This window comes from Rhineura floridana, chromosome 22 (genome assembly GCF_030035675.1).
Source record: "Rhineura floridana isolate rRhiFlo1 chromosome 22, rRhiFlo1.hap2, whole genome shotgun sequence".
In the NCBI taxonomy this organism is placed as follows: Eukaryota; Metazoa; Chordata; class Lepidosauria; order Squamata; family Rhineuridae; genus Rhineura; species Rhineura floridana.
Genome location: NC_084501.1, coordinates 2,741,336 through 2,760,464, shown reverse-complemented (window position 1 = coordinate 2,760,464; position 19,129 = coordinate 2,741,336). Strand labels below are relative to the sequence as shown.

General features: G+C 47.0%; 1 protein-coding gene across 6 annotated transcripts in view; it reads right to left on the bottom strand.

The window, feature by feature from the left end:
* Nucleotides 1–19,129, bottom strand: part of ARHGEF2 (Rho/Rac guanine nucleotide exchange factor 2) — a 152,766-nt gene that overhangs the window by 56,044 nt on the left and 77,593 nt on the right. For all 6 annotated transcript variants that reach the window (XM_061606837.1, XM_061606843.1, XM_061606841.1 and 3 more), the window contains one exon: nt 374–524. In XM_061606837.1, coding sequence (XP_061462821.1) covers nt 374–524 — 151 coding nt within the window. The remainder of the gene's footprint in view (nt 1–373; nt 525–19,129) is intronic.

Below are 19,129 nucleotides of genomic sequence, written 5' to 3'. Positions count from 1 at the left end.
AAGATGTATTTTATCTCAACCTACGTATTTAAATATTTATTTTATCTCAATGTATGAATTTCTAAACCTATTTTGTCCTAGATTACTTCTGATACATTTTTGAGACTGTATTGCAAAATTCAGGAAAGTGTGCAACCTGAAGGCCACTTACATTCTGCCTATTATTATTCCAGGAGATGTGAATTCAGCCAGTAGTGGACAAAATGACATTCTCCTCCATTCCCCACCACCACCACGAGGGAAACTTAAGAAGGACATTCTGAAGCAATTGCCCAGCAGCCTGAAATCTGCTGGTTTCAGTTCCTGACGCCCCCCAAATCTAGGAGTGGGAAGACACCCCCCCTCCACATTCATACGCAAGAGGCCTACTCACTGGGACAAATCAGTGCCTCTTTGGCAGTGATGCTCTTGTTACAGGCGAAACACATGGTCATGCCAGAGACGGTGATGGAGGTGAAGAGGTGCCCGTTGGTATAGCGGGCATCTTTGTCTTTGGTCTCCTTCATCCTTTCTTTCTCTTTGTTCTGCAGAAAAAACGAGGGAGAGAGAGAGAGAGAGAGATGGGTTAGCGTTGTCGGCAATGGCAAGGTGCCTCTCCAGAAAAGATCCTCCTAACCGGAGGCATATTTCGGGTCCCCCACTTTGCCCCAGCAGATATTTAGAGCATGCGCCGCAATGTTCCTTTTCTGCCGGCATGTACATATCCAGAGGTGGGGGCCACACAGATAGATGGATCGTGGATAAGAAACAAATACCCCTGCAGTTTAAAAACCAACAAGATTTCAAAATTCAAATCCTAAATGTTTACATTTAGACATTTAAATTTGTTGGAGAGTTAAAGAAAAAATACATCTAAAACAAAACATCCAAGTCTTAAGTCCTGTTGCTAATTTAAGGCAATTGTGTTAAAACCCCAACATGCCAAAATGAAGACAACGTGCTGTGCTCTTTTCTTCCTACAACCTACAAGTCCAGCCACATCAGGAGTTGGAAATATCACAGTCAGTTCCAGTCATGAGTGCCTAAATGTGAAACCTCGCAAGCAAAAGCAAAGCCAGATAATTTTTTAACTTTTCCCTCCCCAATTCACTTCAGACACATTGTGCACATGAACGCCCCAGTAACACATCCCACTCTCCTTTCCTACAGTTTACCTCACCCTGACACAACCCAAATGCAGCAGCCTGCAGAAGTCTGCCTGCTAAAGCAGTCACTCTAGGTGACTCATGTGAACAAGCCAAGCCGCAAATATGATAGTCAGTCAGACCTGGAGTGTGAAAAAACCCACCTGCCAAATCATCCCACATGAAAAATGAATTAGGCACAATTTCCCCACCACCAACACCACAAATAACACTATGCACACATTCTTCACACTAACAAACTCCTGATAATAAACACACAAGCACAAGCCACAGAGTACACAGCAGAGCAGTTAATCCAGCCTCGGTCCTTGCACACCTTTCCTACATTCCCTCTCTGGCTTGACTGCCTTCCGTTCCAGCTCATCCCAGTGCCGACGGGATTCCGACAGGGTCTCGAGACTCCAAGCCTCAGCTGCCCCTCATAAACTGTAGGGTAACTCATCCTGTATTGAGATGGGATGCTGCTGAAACACCTAACTGCCTCCCTTCTATCAAGTAAGGCCACTGAAAGCAGAAAGGGAAAAACCAGTGTGCAGACCAACTTGAGTCTGGAAAGCCCAGACTGAGGAGTTGCAATGAGGAGGTGGATGAAGAGGTGGGGGGGGGGAGAGAAAGACACCCATGCAGTTCATCTTCTTCTGTACCTCTCTGCTTCCAATAACCATGACAACCATATGTCTGACTGAGAAATTCCACTACCACCCCCATCACACGTGCCTACAATCCTTAGCACTGAACAGTCTGAAAAAGCAGCTCTTATTTCATCATGCCTTCGTTACTGGGGCAGGGGGTGGGTTGGATTATTTTGAAGTCCAGTTCCAAGGAATACTTAGCGGAAACAAAACAGGTGTGTGTATCAGGAAATTCTCCGATCAAGCCCCCCTCCCCCAACATTTGAGTACAAAAAAACCCCTTACTTTAGATATTCTCCCATTTTTCCATTTTAAACGTTGGATTTAATCAGGTGCATCAACTGCAAAATGGCAGATTGGCTTGCAAAAACACCTGAGCTGTTTTGCAAAAAAGTGTTTGCCTTTCATCTCACAGGGGCCTGAGCTGGCTCACAAACAGGGTAGCCAGTTACGCAATGCAAAAAAAAAAAAAAAAAAAAGGACACGCATCACAAAAAACCCCAAAAGCGAAAACCGCCGAAAGTGGATCAGCTGTAGCGCGAGGGTCTGGAACCTAACCCGCTCATCACACCGGAGGAGGAGAAGATCAGTCCTAGCGCGCTACAGCTGATCTTCCCCTCCTCCGGCGCGATCAGCTGGAGTGCGGGCGTCTGATTGCACCAGAAGAGGAGGAGATCAGCTGTAGCGCTCTAGAGCAGATCTTCCCCTCCTCAGGTGAGATCAGCTGGAGCGGAGGGAGCTCCAGCCCCCCCTCCAGCTGATCGCCCCGCTGGTGCCATATTAGCGGAACACCGAAAACCTGTAATAAATGCCACTATTGTGGGGAGGAAGACTATGACCACGTGACCTGTACACCTGCTCAGTCTGCTGTCCAGGTGCTGCTAACTGTTGAGGGGCAACTGTAAGCCCCCCATCCCCCACTTTGTTATTTATTTATTTATTTATTACATTGATACCCCGCCTTTCTTTCCATGCTAGAAACCCAAGGCGGCTTACATATGGTTCCCAGGCAGTCTCCCATCCAGGCACTGACCAGAGCTGACCCTGCTTAGCTTCAGCAGGGAGATGGCCTTGTGTGCCTTCAGACCATCGCCTGGGACTTTGAATGCGTTTCTCTCTTTAAACTAGCCTTGGACTGGGCAGTCCTTTAAATAGAGGACTGTCCTCTGTATAGTAGGATACAGGGCCACCTTACTCGCAAAGCACTTGGATTTGACCTACCAATATCAGCTCCTGTGCTCCCTTCAGTAGCAGTTTAAACTGTTGAGGAAGCTCGGGTGCAGGACTCCAGGGCTTAAGCAACAACTGTCATGGTTTAAGGCTAGGGCTAGCCTACTGAGTGCATGCATGCTCAGCCTCAGAAGCCTCTTCGGGCACAGAATTAGGAAATGAGCGACATGCAACATCAGCCCCTGTGATTGGCAGGTAGCAAGAAGCTTCTTGATTGCTTGGGCCTGATCTTTGGCACTTCAGATTCTGGTACAAGCTCCAACTTGGGGTGCCTAGAGTGTTGGACTACGACCTGGGAGACCAGGATTCGAATCCCCACACAGCCACGAAGCTCACTGGGTGACCTTGGGCCAGTCACTGCCTCTCAGCCTCAGAAGAACATAAGAACATAAGAAGAGCCTGCTGGATCAGGCCAGTGGCCCATCTAGTCCAGCATCCTGTTCTCACAGTGGCCAACCAGGTGCCTGGGGGAAGCCCGCAAGCAGGACCCGAGTGCAAGAACACTCTCCCCTCCTGACGCTTCCGGCAACTGGTTTTCAGAAGCATGCTGCCTCTGACTAGGGTGGCAGAGCACAGCCATCATGGCTAGTAGCCATTGATAGCCCTGTCCTCTATGAATTTCTCTAATCTTCTTTTAAAGCCATCCAAGCTGGTGGCCATTACTGCATCTTGTGGGAGCAAATTCCATAGTTTAACTATGCGCTGAGTAAAGAAGTACTTCCTTTTGTCTGTCCTGAATCTTCCAACATTCAGCTTCTTTGAATGTCCACGAGTTCTAGTATTATGAGAGAGGGAGAAGAACTTTTCTCGATCCACTTTCTCAATGCCATGCATAATTTTATACACTTCTATCATGTCTCCTCTGACCCGCCTTTTCTCTAAACTAAAAAGCCCCAAATGCTGCAACCTTTCCTCGTAAGGGAGTCGCTCCATCCCCTTGATCATTCTGGTTGCCCTCTTCTGAACCTTTTCCAACTCTATAATATCCTTTTTGAGATGAGGCGACCAGAACTGTACACAGTATTCCAAATGCGGCCGCACCATAGATTTATACAACGGCATTATGATATCGGCTGTTTTATTTTCAATACCTTTCCTAATTATTGCTAGCATGGAATTTGCCTTTTTCACAGCTGCCGCACACTGGGTCGACATTTTCATCGTGCTGTCCACTACAACCCCGAGGTCTCTCTCCTGGTCGGTCACCACCAGTTCAGACCCCATGAGCGTATATGTGAAATTAAGATTTTTTGCTCCAATATGCATAATTTTACACTTGTTTATATTGAATTGCATTTGCCATTTTCCCGCCCATTCACTCAGTTTGGAGAGGTCTTTTTGGAGCTCTTCACAATCCCTTTTTGTTTTAACAACCCTGAACAATTTAGTGTCGTCAGCAAACTTGGCCACTTCACTGCTCAGTCCTAATTCTAGGTCATTAATGAACAAGTTGAAAAGTACAGGTCCCAATACCGATCCTTGAGGCACTCCACTTTCTACAGCCCTCCATTGGGAGAACTGTCCGTTTATTCCTACTCTCTGCTTTCTGCTTCTTAACCAATTCCTTATCCACAAGAGGACCTCTCCTCTTATTCCATGACTGCTAAGCTTCCTCAGAAGCCTTTGGTGAGGTACCTTGTCAAACGCTTTTTGAAAGTCTAAGTACACTATGTCCACTGGATCACCTCTATCTATATGCTTGTTGACACTCTCAAAGAATTCTAATAGGTTACTGAGACAGGACTTTCCCTTGCAGAAGCCATGCTGGCTCTGCTTCAGCAAGGCTTGTTCTTCTATGTGCTTAGTTAATCTAGCTTTAATAATACTTTCTACCAGTTTTCCAGGGACAGAAGTTAAGCTAACTGGCCTGTAATTTCCGGGATCCCCTCTGGATCCCTTTTTGAAGATTGGCGTTACATTTGCCACTTTCCAGTCCTCAGGCACGGAGGAGGACCCAAGGGACAAGTTACATATTTTAGTTAGCAGATCAGCAATTTCACCTTTGAGTTCTTTGAGAACTCTCGGGTGGATGCCATCCGGGCCCGGTGATTTGTCAGTTTTTATATTGTCCATTAAGCTTAGAACTTCCTCTCTCGTTACCACTATTTGTCTCAGTTCCTCAGAATCCCTTCCTGCAAATGTTAGTTCAGGTTCAGGGATCTGCCCTATATCTTCCACTGTGAAGACAGATGCAAAGAATTCATTTAGCTTCTCTGCAATCTCCTTATCGTTCTTTAGTACACCTTTGACTCTCTTATCATCCAAAGGTCCAATTGTCTCCCTAGATGGTCTCCTGCTTTGAATGTATTTATATAATTTTTTGTTGTTGGTTTTTATGTTCTTAGCAATGTGCTCCTCAAATTCTTTTTTAGCATCCCTTATTGTCTTCTTGCATTTCTTTTGCCAGAGTTTGTGTTCTTTTTTATTTTCTTCATTCGGACACGACTTCCATTTTCTGAAGGAAGACTTTTTGCCTCTAAGAGCTTCCTTGACTTTGCTCGTTAACCATGCTGGCATGTTCTTGGCCCTGGTGGTACCTTTTCTGATCTGCGGTATGCACTCCAGTTGAGCTTCTAATATAGTGTTTTTAAACAACTTCCAAGCATTTTCGAGTGATGTGACCCTCTGGACTTTGTTTTTCAGCTTTCTTTTTACCAATCCCCTCATTTTTGTGAAGTTTCCTCTTTTGAAGTCAAATGTGACCGTGTTGGATTTTCTTGGCAATTGGCCAGTTACATGTATGTTTAATTTAATAGCACTGTGGTCACTGCTCCCAATCGGTTCAACAACACTTACATCTCGCACCAGGTCCCGGTCCCCACTGAGGATTAAGTCCAGGGTTGCCGTCCCTCTGGTCGGTTCCATGACCAACTGGTCTAGGGAATAGTCATTTAGAATATCTAGAAACTTTGCTTCTTTGTCATGACTGGAACACATATGCGGCCAGTCTATGTCCGAGTAGTTGAAGTCACCCATTACTACCACATTTCCTAGTTTGGATGCTTCCTCAATTTCATATCTCATCTCAAGGTCTCCCTGAGCATTTTGATCAGGGGGACGATAGATCGTTCCCAGTATTAAGTCCCTCCTGGGGCACGGTATCACCACCCACAACGATTCTGTGGAGGAGTCTGCCTCTTTTGGGGTTTCGAGCTTGCTGGATTCAATGCCTTATTTCACGTATAGAGCGACTCCGCCACCAATACGTCCTTCCCTGTCCTTCCAATATAGTTTATATCCAGGGATAACCGTATCCCACTGGTTTTCTCCATTCCACCAGGTCTCGGTTATGCTCACTATATCAATGCTCTCCTCTAAGACCAAGCACTCCAGTTCTCCCATCTTGGTTCGGAGGCTCCTAGCATTAGCGTACAGGCACTTGTAAGCAGTGTCTCTCTTCAAGTGTCTTTGGCACTTGTGGTTAGGCCTGTGGTAATTTTGCTCTTCTGAATTTATATCCTGTGCCCCTGCTCTCACAATGCCTACTTCTAGGCCTACCCCTTTTAAAATTTCATCATTTCTTTGGTTTTTATCCCAGGGGGGAGGTTTATTCCGAACCGGACCTTTCTCAGCTCCTGTCGGGTTTCCCCCCTCAGTCAGTTTAAAAGCTGCTCTGCTACCTTTTTAATTTTAAGTGCCAGCAGTCTGGTTCCATTCTGGTTCAAGTGGAGCCCGTCCCTTTTGTACAGGCCCGGCTTGTCCCAAAATGTTCCCCAGTGCCTAACAAATCCGAACCCTTCCACCCGACACCATCGTCTCATCCACGCATTGAGACTGCGAAGCTGGGCCTGTCTGGCTGGTCCTGCGCGTGGAACTGGTAGCATTTCAGAGAAAGCCACCCTGGAGGTCCTGGCTTTCAGCATCCTACCTAGCAACCTAAATTTTGCTTCCAGGACCTCACGGCTGCATTTCCCCATGTCGTTGGTGCCAACGTGCACCATGACCACTGACTCCTTCCCAGCACTGTCTACCAAACTATCTAAACGACGGGCGATATCCGCAACCTTTGCACCAGGCAGGCAAAACACCTTGCGGTCTACACACCCATCACACACCCCACTGTCTATGTTCCTAATGATCGAATCACCCACTACAAGGATCCCTCCACCCCCTGGAGATATATCCTCGGCACGAGAGGATAGCTGCTCATCCCCCAAGGAATGGGTCCCTTCTAAGGGATCGTTTCCCTCTTCCTCAGCTGGATGCTCTCCTTCCCCGAGACCATCGTTCTCCATGATAGCAGGAGAGCTATTATCGTTGGAGTGGGACACAGCTATAACGTCCCTGAAGGCCTCCTCCACACACCTCTCTGCCTCTCTCAGCTTTTCCAGGTCCGCCACCTTGGCCTCAAGGAAGGCAATGGTAGACCCCCTCTGAATACTGCTTACCATAAAAACCTTACTCATAGGGTCGCCATAAGTCAGAATCGACTTGAAGGCAGTCCATCCCACTCCAGGTCTGGTTTTGGAATAGATGCTCGCTCTGCTAACTTGAAGAAGGGGAAACTGGCCAAAACAGAAGGAAAGGCTGGAGTGCTGGATTTCAAAACTGGGAAGGGTCAGCCTGGAAACTAGGACTGTTGGCAGGCTCTTGCCCCACAATCAAACTGCAGCAACTCTGTGGAGCCATTGCAGGTCAGCCCATGAACATGGCAAAAAACATAGATGGAGAAGAGAGAGGGTTAAGGGCCTGCAGAGCCTGTGACCAGATTAGGACACTGGCAAGGCAACTGGGTTGCCACGGCAGCCTCCCTTGAGAAAGAGGAAGTGAGACTGGGACTTCCTGTTACCAAAGGTTTGAGCAATAGTGCAATCAGAGACTTGGCTATTTTTGACTCATGAACCATCCTAGCTTCATGTCTCTCAGTGAGGAAGGTGCTACGTTGCACATTTTCTTGGGAAATAGAGAGGCTGGCGCAGAGCTATTGTCTTTGGCAGGGATGCCATGGATGAGGCTCTGCAGCACAATCAAATACTATTGCACATAAGGCACCAGTGTGCTCTTTAAAAAGCTGGCATTTATGTATCCATCAGTACCCAAGGACAATTTAAGGGCTACTTTTAGCACACCAGCAAGACTGGATGGCAGGTTTCAAGATTGTCTCCATTCCTATGTTGTATGTGTGTTGCAGAGGCAGTGTCTCCAGGTGCACACTCCTTTCTCTTGGGTGCAGGTGATCAGGCTTGCAGGGGCCCATTGTCATGATGTGTGAGTGGTGATCGTGTCCTACAACACAGCCAGCAAAGGTCAGTAAGGGCAGACAGGCTGCTTTTCTTGAGAACTCTGATAAGCTTCGAAGGAAACCACTGTCTAAAAACCAGTAGGCTAGCCTGACATGTCAGAAGCAGATCCGTCAATTTCCACCACACGCCACCACAAAGAGTTTCACAGTGGTGGAAAGCATCTGCATAGGCTAGATTGCAAAGTTGGTGAGAGGCAAGAAATGGTGCCCGGGAGCTCAGGGATGGTCCCTCTCAGATCGCAAGGCGGAGCCTGGTGGGAAAGGGGTTGAGCTAGTGGCATCTGGCGGGGGCAAAGGATGGTGCCTGGCTGTGCCTAGTGCTTCAAGGGTGGAGCCTGATGGGCACAAAATAGCTAATCAGAATTCAGCCCATGCTCTTGACTCTGGCCCTGAGGATTTAGGACCTCTCTCACAAGAAGGAGGCAGCTAAGCACATTGAAACTTTAGGCCGAGCTGGCTCACAATTTTTGGCCAAAAGTGGGAGCATGCGCCCCTGTCACACTCTGTGATACACACTCTGACTTACAGCCTCTTTTCCTCCTCAGCTGGTCCAGGAAGGGGTGGGGTTTACTGCTTCCTCTCTGCTCATCAAATGAACAATCTGATGACCAGGATGGGGTGTTCTGTTGACCCTAGCACCATCCCTACTTTTTCTTTTTTTATATTGTCACCAAAATCAGAGACTTTGAGAGCCAGGAAAATTTGTTGGAGTGGGGGCTGGATCAGGCCCCCAAACTGGGGGTTAGCTATCTCTGCTTTAGGCCAAACCTGGAAATTAGTAACAATGCAGAACGTTTTCAAGCCCAGCTCTGCAGTCTCTGCAACCTGAGCAGCTAGCCATCTTCTGGAGGCCACCTGTCTCCTCCTCTTACAATGGCCAAGCAGGAGTGTGCAGGATCCTGGAGAGGAGATGGTGGCCACTTTCCTCCTTCTCAATCCTGCTGCTGTGCCGTAAGTCATGGTTTGGCTTAAAGTTCTCTCTGAACCTGGCTGCCTAGTCTCCTCCAGAGAATCCACAAGCGGAAACCAAGAGCGAACCTTGGCTACAACCCAGGCTCAGGTGACACGCTTAGCCAAACCATTGCTTAGCTCAGAGCAGCAGAACTTGCTTCAGTTGTCCATGCTCTGGTAACCTCAAGGTTGGACTACTGCAATGCACTTTACGTAGGGCTGCCCTTGAAGACGGTTCGGAAACTGCAGCTTGTGCAGAATGCGGCGGCCAGATTAATAACTGGGACCAAGCGGTCGCAACATGTGACACCAATCCTGGCCGGCTTGCACTGGCTGCCTATTCGTTTCCGGGCCCAATTCAAGGTGCTGGTTTTAACCTATAAAGCCTTACACAGCACAGGCCCACAATATCTGGTGGAACGTCTCTCCCGATATGAACCTACCCGGGCACTACGCTCAACATCGAAGGCCCTCCTCCGGGTGCCTACTCAAAAAGACGCCCGGAAGGCGATTACAAGAAAGAGGGCCTTCTTGATAGCGGCCCCCGAACTATGGAACACGAGGTACGCCTGGCGCCTACTTTATTATCTTTTCAGCACCAGGTGAAAACCTTCCTCTTTGCCCAGGCATTTTAAAATCATTTTAAATAATTTTAAATCTTAATATTTGTATCTTGTATTTTGTATTTGTATTTGATATTATTTAAGTTGGTTGTGTTTTGTCTGCTTGTCTAATTGTGTTTTAAGGATTGTTTTAAAACTGAAATGTAATTATATATCTTATTGTTTGTACACCGCCCAGAGAGCTTGCTATGGGCAGTATAGAAATCGAATTAAATAAATAAATAAATAAATAAATAACTGGAGGAGGAGCAATGTGGACACGATCTTCTCCGTGGGAGCCCACACGTTAGTGCTATGCCATGGTTTCGCTCAGCGTTATGTGTGAACCAGGCCAATGTGTCTCATCATGCAAGAGCATAGTCTATATCCAACAAGCTCAGACTACAAGGCTGCTATGCCAAAAGGCACTCTCAGTAATTACAGAACTGCAGTGCAGTAGAGACTCATCAGTGTTTGAGCAAAAGCATTTTTCTGACATTGCAAGACTTTTTTTTTTAATTGGGTTGATTTGGGGAGGAGCAGGTGCAGTTTAGGCTGAAGGGTCTGGCTGTAACCCTCACAGTGCAAGGCATCCCTCTGCCTTACTCTCCTGTCATAGTCTCTGGCCTGTTATCCCTTGTACTTGGGCACCACCAATGCACCTGGCTTCATGAGGCACTGCAGCTCGCTATCCCAGTGGCGGTCAGGTAACGCAAAAGCCGAACGGGAGTTCACCTGGCCTTATGATCCGACTCTGGCTTCGAGGCAGCGCCATGCTGCTGTTAAACAGCCGCCAACCCTGCGCTCATCTTGCATCCCTACTTGGAGGCAACAGACCCTCTGCGGAGGCGTTCGGCCTGGTTTTACCCAAACAGAGGAAGCTGCCTTATACAGAGTCAGACCACTGGCCAGAGCTTGGAAAAGTTACTTTTTTGAACTACAACTCCCATCGGCCCAATCCAGTGGCCATGCTGGCTGGGGATGATGGGAGTTGTAGTTCAAAAAAAGTAACCTTCCCAAGCTCTACCACTGGCCCACTGAGCTCAGTGTTTTGTACCGACTGGCGGTGTCAGATGAGGGATATTCCCAGTCCTACCTGGAGATGCCACTAGGGACTGAGCCTGGGACCTGCTGATGCAAAGCAAGTGCTCTGCCGCTGAGTCATGACCCTTCCTCGTGAGTATTAACTTATCAATGTTAAAGTTGCAATCTCAGGACAAGAAGGCTTCGACATTTCAATAGGATCCTTTGCCGTTTGTTTGGCTCCAAGGAAGATATCAGCCTCATTGCGGAAAAGATGCCAAGTTTGGTGTCCTGTATCAGCCCAGGCCAAGCAGAGAGACAAAGAGACCCTTGTTCTCCATGGCAAGCCAGCAAGACCTCTGCCCTGAGAGGAGCGAGCCCGTTTGCCCCTCTCAGCAGAGACAAGCTTCGGGTCTCCAGAGCAGCAACAGGAGGGAGTTCAGCAAGACAAATATGTTATTCTGCACTGTTTGGATGGCAGCCAGCAGGCAGGAGCGATTGCAGCATCAATCAAGAGTAAACTGGCTAGAAAATCTAAAAAAATCCCACACAAAACAACCTACCACTCCGTTCCATGCTGCAACGGTTGAAATTACAGCTGCCAGAGCCTCTTCAGGATGAATTTGTGGAAGATGGGAAGGTGGCAAGTATGTATGAAACATTTTGCAAATCAATACTACGCCATACAAGTTTGGTGCAATGGCCCATGCAGCAACCAAGTGGAGCATTCCTGTTTGTATGGCTGGGTGAACAAAGCCTGAGGATGACAGTGATGGTTTCAATAAAGTGTCCTCCATCAGAGCACACAATGCTTTAACAGCAGCCATTGCCAACCTGGTGCCCTCCAAATGTTTTGGACCACAACTCCATTCTGCCCCAGCCAGCAGGGTTGTGCTAACTGGAGCACAAAACATGTGGAGGGCACCAGGTTGGTGAAGGCTGCTTTACGGAGTGGCATCAGTCAAGCAGACAAGTTTCTGCCCCAAGGGATTTACAGTTTTAATTTTGACTGGGAAGGAAGAGACAAGAGTAACAAACAAACAACGCAAGAGGTGACTTGCCCAAAGTCACACTACAAATCCATGGCAGAGTTGAGGCCGGAACTCAGATGTCCAACCAGGGCCAGCCCCAGACATGCTGGGGCCCTTGGGCACAAGCCTGCCCCAGGCCCTGGTGCTCCCTTTCCGCAATTCGCAGCAGGACTGCTGCCACGGATCATATGGCGAGAGCTCCGGAGCCCCCGCCATTCCCTTGCTCAACCTACCTTTCTCGGCCGTTGTGTGGTTCCACACGCAGCACTTCCCTTAACCAAGATGGTGGCTGAGGTTTCCCTAAGGGGCTGAAGCGTCTGCCGCCATCTTGGCTCATGGCAGGGAGAAAGGTAGGTTGAGCAAGGGAATGGCGGGGGCTCCGGAGCTCTCGCCGTGCGATCCGCGGCAGCAATCCTGCTGCGAATTGCAGAAGGGGAGCAGAGGGGCCCTCAGCCAGGACCCCACCTGGCCGCCCTTTAGAGCCGGCCCTGCGTCCAACCCTCTTTCTGCAGCCCCACAGTGGCTGACCCACTGCACCACCCCATGCTGAAAAGGTGCTTGCCAATTCAGTTCTATAGACGTCCAGAAGATTGGCCTACGTGATTCAATGCCCCTCTGCAGGGGGCAAGCTGTATAGCAGAAAAATGCTCACAGAGAAAGCAGCTCTAGCCAGCTTAAGCAAGTGAGCCAAACCAAATGTACATTAATGGAGGACAAAAACCTCTCAATACCAGCTCAGCATTCCTGACCAGTTTAACTACGAGTGTCCGTCCGCATGAAAAAATATCCTCTGCACCCCAAGTATCATGATGTTGGGACCTTGAGCAAAACTTCCCTACTGGATTTTCCAAAAGCAAGTACGGGGGCGGGGGTAGGCTATAGTCTCCTTCCCCATCCCCACCCCACAAGGTCTAACGCAAACTGCTTCCGGCCAGTATGGGTAACATCTCCTGGCCTGAGGGCCACATTCACCTTCTAGGGGCCGCATATTAGTAATGGGTGTGGCCATATTCTCACATGGACACTCAGTCCCCCTCCTCATCAACCCCCCTCTGTTCATGAAATGATCAGTCTGACTGGGGAATGTTCCATCCATCCAAGTGCTGTGTCTATTTTAATTCTCCTCCTCCTCTCCCTTTATTATTATTATTACATTTACATCCCGCCCTTCCTCCCAAAGGAGCGCAGGGCAGCAGACAGCCAGTGATAACACAACAAAAACACCTTAGAAACACTGATGGCGCTGTTGAGTCCTGCAGGAGGGAAGATAAAAAGGAGCGTACCGGGGGGGTGGGGGTGGCATCTTTATTAAAGACGCAAACATGACAACTGTTTATTGCATTGAACTGCTTTGTGTGAGAGCATGCAAACTTTCAACTTTCACAGAACTATTCAACAGGCAAGATGGGAAAAGCATAGTTTCAAATGATTGATTGAAACTTTATTTTTACCTCGCCCTTTTTCCAAACTGGAACTCAGGCCGGCTTACAAATAGAACTACATGTAGTTAAAAACATAGAAAAACATACAATTAAAATGCAATTAAACTATGCACTACCTTAAAACCATAAAAGGCACTTAAAAATCTAAAAACAATTTAAAATAATACAGATAATAATATAAAACATTAAAACAAGCCTTGCAAAGCCCAATCCTAAACACCTTCTATCCCAAAAGCCTGTCGGAATAAAAAAGACTTTACTTGCCGACGGAAGGATGGCAAGGAGGGGGGCATTTGTGCCTCCCTAGGAAGGGAGTTCCAGAACCTAGGAGCAGCCACTGAGAAGGCCCTATCTCGCATCCCCACCAATCGCACTTGCGAGGGTGTTGGGACTGAGAGAAGGACCTCTCCTGAAGATCTCAGGGCCCGGGCAGGCTTGTATAGGGAGATACGGTCTGACAAATAGCCTGGACCTGGGCCGTATAGTGCTTTAAAGGTCAAAACCAGCACTTTGAATTGTGACCGGAAAAAAACTGGCAGCCAGTGGAGCTGTTGTAACAAGGGAGTTGTATGGTTCCTGTAACCAGCCCCTGTTAATACTCTGGCTGCAGCTCTTTGTACCAGTTTAAGTTTCCGAACAGACTTCAAAGGCAGCCCCACGTAGAGCACGTTACAGTAGTCTAAACGGGATGTAACTAAGGCATGCATCACCATAGTCAAATCAGGCATTTCCTGTCTACCACTGGTATAATGTCCCAAATCACACAGGCTTGCAGCCTTGAGATACTCATTACACAGTGGCTATTTATGGTAGCATTTTGGGAGTGGCGGGGAGTGGCACAAAATTCAAAAAAGTGCAGCCTAGGATCCCTGGCATCTGTGCAGAGGACAGTTGCATGTGACTACTCTGAGCAGCAAAAATGTCTTTCACTGGCCCCTCTCTGTGCAGGCAAGCCCTAAACCAGCCTTCACCAACATGTTGCCCTCCAGATGTTTTGGACATCAGCCGCAGCTGGCACAAAACATCCGGCAAAGTCTCCCTTAAATTGTTTTATAGTGTCTCGAATTTGATACTTTCTGCCCCAGAATTTCTGCTCAGAGAACTTGGGCACTGGCAGCTTTCCATTGCAGACAATTAAGCAGCTGTGGACTGAATGAGAACAACCAGATTCTCAGCTTTTGTCCATTCCATCTTCTCATTTCAGTTAGTCATTATCTAGCTAGGAGAAAAAGAGCTAGGAAAAGACACAAGGGCTGTCTAAACTGCTGCCCCCTCCCCAAACCCTGCTTGGCTTGTGGGGGAAGGGTGCACAGGTTGGTCAGCTGTCATCGTGCCCAGTCTGCAAATCTAGAATTCATTGATACAAAGCTGTACAGCCTTGGGTAACGCCAGCTGAGGATGTGACCCACTTTTATTTTTTTTAAAGAATACTGAAGCTCTTATCTTGGCTTGAGAGAACGGATGGAGAAGAATCAAGAGAGTGGAAAAGCCAAGGTCTTTCGCAGATCCAAAAACTATTTCGCTGCATCTGGGATGGAAACCTATTACTTGCAGTTGTTGCTATCATTGTCATCTTGGTGATCTTGGTAGCAGAAAATAAGAGAAAAATTAACTTCCCGTTTACTATTTAACATTAATTATAATCAAACTCTTATATATACCACTTTTATAGCAGACTCCAGAAAGCCTGAACATTTTTTGTTGCACGTTTGGCCTGGGTGCTTACACTCATTGATGGTTGGAGAGGAGTCACAATTTGACACAGCAGATGCCTTGCATCACCTGCAGGGGCCAGCCTTCTTACGTTAATTCCAGAATCTGCCAGGTGGAATTTCGAGACTTTCTGCAGGCAAAAAATGACCCCTAAACCTATGCACAGAAGTCTCTTCTACTCCTCTGTTTCTTCACCCACTCTCAGGACTCCCAGCTCTCAGGCTTTTTTTCCTATGGATCATTTGAAAATTGTTGGCAGCCTTGAAAGCCTACTTAATAAACACTTCCCCCTTCAACATTTGCATCACTGCCAAAACCAGGGCGGTATCATAAACATCAAAGGCCCTAAGGTCAGGGGCTTTCAGAAGAAGGACTGTGGCAAAGTGGTACAGGATCTGTTTTGTATGAACCTGGAACCGACTGCAAATCTCCTCCAGCATCTTCAGATAGGGCTAGGAGAGGCCCTACCTGCAACCTTGGAGAGCTGCTGCCTGTCAGTGTAGACAGTACTGAGCAAGAGAAACCAATCCAGTAGATGGCAACTCCTATTTTGTTGGCCTGTTCAACACATCTGGCCTATATCCATGCAGCCTCGATCACCATCGTCGGAAAGCAGCCCAAATACAAATATTCTAGATAGAGATGTGAAGGCCCGGAAAAAAACCGGAAAAATTCAGGGGGAAAATGGTTTCCCCCTTTTTTCCCCTGAAGCTTTTTTGTTTTTTTTTCTGAAAAATTGGAAAAATTGAAAAAAATGAAGAAACAAATGGATTATGGAATGTTTTATTTTAGCAAGATGGATAAAATGTTTCATTGAATCTTGGTCTCCCCCTTTTTCTCAGTTCTTTTTATGGGAATGGATGCTTTGTGTCTGCTTGACACTATGGAGGACTAGAGGAGACATATAATTTTCTTTGTTATTAATGTTGATGGTTTCATCTGTTGTTTTTAAATTGTTTTTTGCCTGCTCCTCATAAACTGGCAAAACAAAAGAGGTTCTTTACAGTTCAGGATCTTGTAGATCCATTTGTTACCAAAAAAAGTAAAAATTTAAAAAAAGCAAATTCAATTGGTAATAATTATTTGAATAAAATGTACTTTTAATATACCAAATGTGATAATTTTATGCCAAACCAACTTGTACATAATTACATTTGATATTCCTGAAGTAACAAAGTGACTTTCAATCTGTAAAAAGTGCTAGTATTACATTTTTTCAATTTTTCCAAAAATTTCCATTTTTTTCTGAAAAAAACTGGGGGGGGAACGGTGTTTTTCCATGGCTTCAAAATTTCTGGAAATTTTACATCTCTAATTCTAGACTGTCCAGCAACCTGTCTGCCTGCACAAAGCTCACTGACCAGTTTGAGAACCTCTGGCCCACACCACAGTGTACATCAGGAGGACAAGGGGGTTCTGAGGGGAAACACGGAGTCCAGCTTGTTCTGCGTATTTAGGCTGGCGTCAGGTGATTCTTCTTCAAAGAGGTATTTAAAGATGGACCACTCTGCAGTCACATTTCATTCTTGCCTCTGATCAAACGGGTTGTTTTGTTTAACAAAACCCACAACCTGTTTGACTGAACTAAAGAAAATGTACATGTCTGGTGTGTGGGGGGGAGTATCTCCAAACTATTTATTTATATATATTTGTAGCTTATCCTTCACCATGTGGTCCCAGGGTGACTTATACACAGTTTGATACAAGTAGATTATGCAATACACAAGCATTACTAGACCATAAACTAAACTAAATCCACAATACTCAGAAACAGCAATACTACAATGCAAGAGACATTCTGATCCACCCCAAAAGGTTTATGCAAAAGCTGCATGTTGACTTGATGTCAAAATGTATAGAATGATGAGGCTAGATGCAACTCAGAGGGGAGGGCATTCTACAAACTGGGGGCCACCACAAAGAAGGACCTCTCATGCACCGCTGCCCCGTGACCTCCACAGAGCTGTGGAGTCGGTACGCCAAACCTTCGACTCCAACTCCTCTGTTTTTCTACTGTCCGACTCCGACTCCACCCAAAATTGCTTCCAACTCCACAGCCCTGGAAAGCGCTGTAAATGTCTTTTTAAATTGGAAGCTCTCGTAGGAGCATTTTTATCGCTGCCTGAATATGCACTGATCTTGGCATCACAGCATTTGTCTTCATCTGGGTCCTGTGTCATACACTGACACACAAAATGTTTTCCATCCTGAGTTATGGTGAAATGCTCAAATACAGCTGACTTCATGGGAAGCTTCTCTGACATTTTGAATTTATATTTTAAAAAATTTGTCAATCAAAATTTATTCTGAAGCCGGAGTCGGAGTCGGTACATTTCTACCGACTCAGACTCCACCCAAAATTGCTTCCGACTCTGACTCTGACTCCACAGCCCTGCTATCCAGCATCCATTAGGCCCCTCCCTTCTTTGTGGCAGTGGCCTCTTGCTCTCAGCCTTCTGCAAAAAGCTTTCTCCCTTCATCCTCTCTAACATATCCTGGAAGCTCTCTGCGGAAGGGACCGTGCTTGCTTGGATGCTCTAACGCCTAGCAAGTCATAAAAGTTAGTAAGATCTCTGCCTATTGGTTTTGTTGTTTTTTTAAAAAAGGACAGTCAGAAGCAGTCAGTAAATCTCTAACACTTTGCAAAGCTCAAAATCCTTGTAAAGAAAGACAGAATGGGGGGTGGGGTGGGCGGAGAGAGGAGCCCCTGGAGGATAAAAGTTCTAGCTTTGATGGGGAAGGGAAGGGTTAAAGTATCATGCCCTCAGTTGATCCTGAGCAAGAGATTCAGCACCAGGGAGGAGTCTGGGGGATGGGGTGGGGTGGGGGTGGGATGAGCGGAATTGTACCAGACACAGAGAGCTTGAAAGGCTTTAACAAAGCATCACAAGGAAGAATCTGGTATTTCAGCCTTGCACTGTCGGTCCTGGACTCGTGCCATTTGAAGGGGGCTGGAGGCCATCTACACCCACCCTCTGGCCAAAAGGCAAGACCACCAACTCTCCTGCATTGCAGGATGAGAATCCAACCCCATTGGTTGTCCAAAGAGGAGGACAATCTTGAGCAGAAAAAAAAGCTTCTAGGGACAAGGGTTAAGCCAGCATTTGCCAGCCTGCACCCTCCAGACCTTTTGGACTACAACTCCCATCAGCCCCACCATCAGAAGTGTCTGCTGGCTGGGGCTGATGGAACTAGTAGTCCAAAAGGTCTGGAGGGCACCAGGCTGGCAAAGGATGGGTTAAGCACACACACACCACACACTGCTGCAGCTCTGATAAGCCCTTTGCTGCTGCAGTTCAGGTTTTTTTTGTAATGGAAGAAAGTTAGTGTTGTGTTGTTTGGCCCTCATTGCAACTCTTGGGAACTAAAGCCATAAAGAAGCACCAATTGGTGACAGCTTCCCTCCGGCAACTTCAGCCCTCCCCCTTTTCTCACTCCTATCTTCCACTGAGATATCAGCCCTGCACCCTTCTCAAGACAACCACATGCATTAGGCTGTTGGCATCTGTCCGGCTTCTGCTGCAGCAAGAACGAGGCTGGTCACATGGATGCATATCTGCACTTCATGCAGACGCATGTGCACATACAGTTGTATGCCCACACACATACCCACAGCCATTCTAGTGCACCATTCTAGCCCAAAGGAGCACACAGTTCCATGCTTCAGGTCATCACTGGGCTACCTGTGGCCACCTGAAACCGCTACCCTCACCCCCACCTTCAGCCAGGCAGTCATGTGCAGTCGTCACATGACTACTTTTTAGCACTGGGACAAACCTGGGTACATGTAAATATAGATTTGGTGTGATGTGCCAAACTGCTTAATCCTGTACATGTCAATGCTGCAAAGGGGCCAAAGTACACCCTATTTCAAATGCCTCCCTCCCGTGCCCAATGGCTGAACTGACTGACACGACACCTGTACTTCTATGGAGTCAAACAATACACACATATGGGATGGCCATTCCTTGGCATTTGTCCCCACTATCTGGGACTTGGATATACTGCCTTTGAACATGGAGGTTCCATTTAGGTATCACGGCCGTTTTTAGATGTCTTCTTCTCCAGGTGGCATTATCATTGCCCATTTATAGTGTTACTCTAAGCAAGACTGACAT